The sequence below is a fragment of the Hevea brasiliensis genome, chromosome 7 (assembly GCF_030052815.1).
Source record: "Hevea brasiliensis isolate MT/VB/25A 57/8 chromosome 7, ASM3005281v1, whole genome shotgun sequence".
NCBI classification, from domain to species: Eukaryota; Viridiplantae; Streptophyta; class Magnoliopsida; order Malpighiales; family Euphorbiaceae; genus Hevea; species Hevea brasiliensis.
The window spans coordinates 4,564,413-4,568,995 of record NC_079499.1 but is presented as its reverse complement, the minus strand read 5'-3'; the positions used below and the strand labels follow the sequence as shown (position 1 = coordinate 4,568,995).

General features: G+C 39.5%; 1 protein-coding gene across 1 annotated transcript; it reads left to right on the top strand.

Moving 5' to 3' along the window:
• The first annotated feature begins 1,002 nt into the window (after nucleotides 1-1,002).
• On the top strand, nucleotides 1,003-3,534 carry LOC110655617 (putative receptor protein kinase ZmPK1). The gene has a single exon (XM_021812008.2). It carries the CDS (start codon nucleotides 1,003-1,005, stop codon nucleotides 3,439-3,441), a length of 2,439 nt encoding a protein of 812 aa, XP_021667700.2. The 3' UTR covers nucleotides 3,442-3,534.
• Nucleotides 3,535-4,583: the final 1,049 nt, after the last annotated feature.

The window sequence follows — 4,583 nt, the reverse complement described above, 5'->3', positions numbered from 1 at the left end:
CGCAGGTCCATTAATAGTATTTAATCTATTTTGTACAATTGAGTTAAATTTTAGACTCCGTATGTGTTAGAAGCACTTATTTTTATTTTTGGAATGTATTATAAAAATTATGTTAATTATTAACTGTATGCATGAAGGGATTGGATGAGGGAACTGAGCTCCTATTTGAGTTTTGACATTTTGATTATGTGGAGGGTGAACTGAGCTCCCCAATTTATTATATATTGTGTTTACAGGTCGGACGAGTCAAAAACTCCCCGTTAAATTGTCAATTTTATGGTCGGACTCTGTCCGGTTAAATTCTTGAAATTGAGCCCAAATGGCCTTAGAGTTGGATTGAGGAATAGTTAGGCTCACTACGGGCCTCGATGGCTTTAGGTTGGCTCAGGTACTAGTGCTTGTCTGGCTAATAGGTTGGGTCGGGTGAATTGATTTTATAAAATGGTAAATAAAATGGGATAAAAAATATTTTCTAAATTTTCTCTTACAATGATAGGATGCGCTCTCCTTCACGAAGGCCAAGTGGTACCTTCCACAGTTCAACTTGATTCCCCCTTGTAATATTCGGAGCTTTTGTTTCTTTGTGAGTTTTTCTTAAAGTCGTTCATTTCAAAATATTGACAGCCTGCGGTCAAGTTGTTCTTAAGTAAACTCCGAAGTCATTAAATATTCAAGTCCTCGGACTTCTCTATATCTTCTATCGGTGTTCACATCTACTTGCCTTATTATAATCTCTGATAATACCCATCTTCCAACATACAGAGGCTAATTCGCTACTTGTCAGGACTATTGCATTCGGTAGTTGAAGAGATGGCAATCAACGATACATACATACATATATATATATATATATATAAATGCAGAGGCAAAAGAACCAAATGCAATGAGAGACAATTAAGCACCCTTCTCAAATCTCGATACAATAGAAGCAGAGGCAAAAAAAATTCCATTAATCAATTTATCAAAAGCATCAGCTTGCTGTTGTTCCACGAGTTTTTCCGCATGGATTCCCACGCTTTGTTGCTCCTTTTGTCTCTAATTATTCACTTTTCGTCTTCAGTGTCTGATTCTTCCTTGAAGGAAGGCTCTTATCTCTCTGTCAAGGACGTTCTGGAATCGCCAACCGGAGTTTTCTCTGCCGGATTTTGCCCTGTCGGCGACAACGCTTACTGTTTCGCCATATGGTTCACAGAACCATCTTGCAGTAGAGATGATTGTACCATTGTTTGGATGGCCAATCGTGATTTTCCAGTTAATGGCATTCGCTCAAAGCTCTGGCTGCAAAAAACTGGTAATCTTGTCTTAACTGATGCTGGTAAGTACATTGCCTGGTCTACAGACACCGTTTCCCCCTCCTCCACAGATCTAATCCTCTATGACACCGGTAATCTTGCTCTGCAAAATGTGGAGGGTGTTATTCTCTGGCAAAGCTTCGATTCACCAACCAATACCCTTCTTCCTTCGCAACGATTTACCAAAGATATGCAACTTGTCTCATCAAGATCCCGAACAAACTTTTCCTCCGGTTTCTACAAGCTATTTTTCAACAACGATAATCTTCTTTGTCTTCTGTATGATGATTCAAAGGTTACAAGTATTTACTGGCCAACCCCATGGCTTGTAAGCTGGGCGACAGGCAGATTCCCCTATAATAGCAGTAGACTTGCCTTTCTTGATACTTTGGGCAAGTTTACTTCTTCTGATAATTTCTCGTTTGTATCAGCAGATTACGGAGTGAGACTTCAGCGAAGACTGACAATTGACTTCGATGGTAATCTTCGATTATATAGCCGAAAAAAGGGCAATAATGCAACTTGGGTGGTTTCTTGGCAAGCCTTGTCTCAACCATGCGAGATTCATGGAGCTTGTGGACCTTACAGCAAATGCAGCCATAGCCCAATTTCTGGTAGAAGATGTTCTTGCCTTCCAGGTTATCGGGTAAAGAATGCTAATGATTGGTCTTCTGGTTGCGAATCCAAATTCTATATCTCCTGTGACAATGATACAGATCAGTTTCGTTTCATTAGACTCCCTCATGTAGAATTTTATGGCCACGACTATGGAGTCTATCCTGGTTACACCTTAGAAATGTGCAGAAAATTATGTTTGAGTTTGTGCGGTTGCAAAGGGTTTCAGCACAGGTATATCGGAGATGGTATGTGGCCTCTAGTTGCTTTGACGAACAATATCAGACAAAATGTTATTCCTAGTCTTTGCTATCCCAAGATTTTATTGCTTAACGGGCAACGTTCACCCAGTTTCGATGGACAATTCTATCTTAAAGTTCCAAAAACCAGACTCTTCTCCGACAAAGAGAATTTTTCAGGACTTGGGTTAAATTGCTCTACTGAACTTCACAGGCCACTGAACAGAGTATATCAAAAAAGCTCTCAGAATGAAAAGTTGCGGTTGACGCTGTGGTTTGCCTATGCTCTAGGAGCAGTGGAGATAATTGGGATCCTTTTGGTTTGGTGTTTCTTGTTCAGCTCCGAGAAGGACTTGAATGAAGCTTCTCAAGGCTACCACCATCCTGCAATAACTGGATTTAAAAGATTCACCTATTCTGAGTTGAAAAAAGCAACAGGAAATTTCAGCGTGGAAATTGGAAGGGGAGCAGGAGGAACTGTATACAAAGGAACGCTGCCTGACAATCGGATTGCCGCAATCAAACGACTTAATATTGCTAACCAAGGACAAGCTGAATTCCTAACAGAAGTAAGCACCATTGGGAAGCTTAATCACATGAACTTGATAGAGATGTGGGGCTATTGTGCAGAAAGAGAGCACAGGCTTTTAGTTTATGAGTACATGGAGCATGGGTCCTTAGCAGAAAAGATCTCCTCTAGAGCACTAGATTGGCGAAAGAGATTCCAAATCGCTCTAGGCACAGCAAGGGGGCTTGCATATTTACATGAAGAATGCTTGGAATGGGTTCTACACTGTGACGTAAAGCCTCAAAACGTACTCCTGGACTCTAGTTACCAGCCAAAGGTGTCAGATTTTGGCTTATCAAAACTACTAAAAAGATCAGGTGACCTGAGCTGCTCAATATTCTCAAGAATAAGAGGAACTAGAGGGTACATGGCTCCAGAGTGGGTTTTCAACCTACCCATCACATCAAAAGCGGACGTTTACAGCTTTGGGATTGTGGTGCTGGAGATGGTGACTGGGAAGAGTCCAGCAATTGGAGGAACCAGCACTAATGGAGAGGGGGAAGAGCTGCAGAGAGGATTGGTGACATGGGTGAGGCAGAATAAGAAAAATGGAGGAGAGTCATGGATAGAAGAGATTGTTGACCCAATACTGGAAGGAGACTACGATAAGGGTGAGATGGAAATGCTGGTAATGTTGGCTCTGCAATGTGTAGAAGAAGACAAAGATGCAAGACCCACCATGAGCAAAGCAGTTGAGATCCTTCTGCACAGGAAACAGTATCTCTAGCTAGTCAAAATTGATAGGCCAAACCACCTCCTTCTTCTTCTTCGGAACTCCTAATAAGTGGAATTACATACCACCAATTTGGCTTTATATGAATCCCTCACCACTTTACTATTTTAATGGTTGATTTATTTGGAGATGAAACTTTGATTTCTGATCATAATATGTATATTAATTTCAGTAAAAATATACACTATTTGCCTTTCTTATAAAGAACCTTTTCTATTAGTGTAACGGTAAACAAATAAATTTTTTTTCAAAATTTTGTAATTATGTCATTTTTTATCAATTTAAAAAAATTATTATTATTATTATTATTATTATTATATTTACATATATGTCTAATTATTATTTGTTTGTTATTTTCGTGTCAAATGCTAACATGAATTAATAGTGGTACTCTAAAATTAATATCCTCTTCTTCACCAAATTAAATTCCCTAATAAACAATTAACTAATAAGTTTAATAGTAAACCCTCATGGCCTCCCAGTCCCGAAAAGGCGAAGTGTCACTACCAGTAAGGTGAGGCTCAAAGGCGCATTCAAGGCTTACTATCCTCTTCAAGCTCACCAACTCCGAAATCATCTAAAGGCAAGCAAGTTGTATGTGATGATACTTTCGTTACCAGTAAGCTTTTACGGAACACCGGCAAGGCCGAATGGATTGCGGGAACCACCTTCTTAATCCTGGTGGTGCCTATTTTCATTGAGATGGACCACAAGCAGCAATTGAATGAGCTCGAAATCCAGCAGCCAAGCCTTTTTGGAGCCCCACTCGTCGGGCCGCCCCCCACAGTAAACGAAAATGGATTGGGCCAAACCAGGTACACTTTATATTGTAGATGTTAAGCTAGTCCTCTCTTCATGTGATGTGCAGTGTCTCTCAGGGATTGGGATTTTGAGCTAATACCTTTCTAATTTCTATGTTTTGCTGGCAATGGTTAATTGGATTTATTACGATTCATATGCTATTGTGAATTTTGATAAACTTCATTTTCATCTCCCATTCCCATTTGCAAAGCTATAATCCTTAACCAAACATAGAAACCAGACAAATAATTGAATTTGGTATTATATTCAATCTCTACAAAGTTTGATAATGGTAACTTCATTATAGCACAAATATAAAATTGAGTGATCTACAA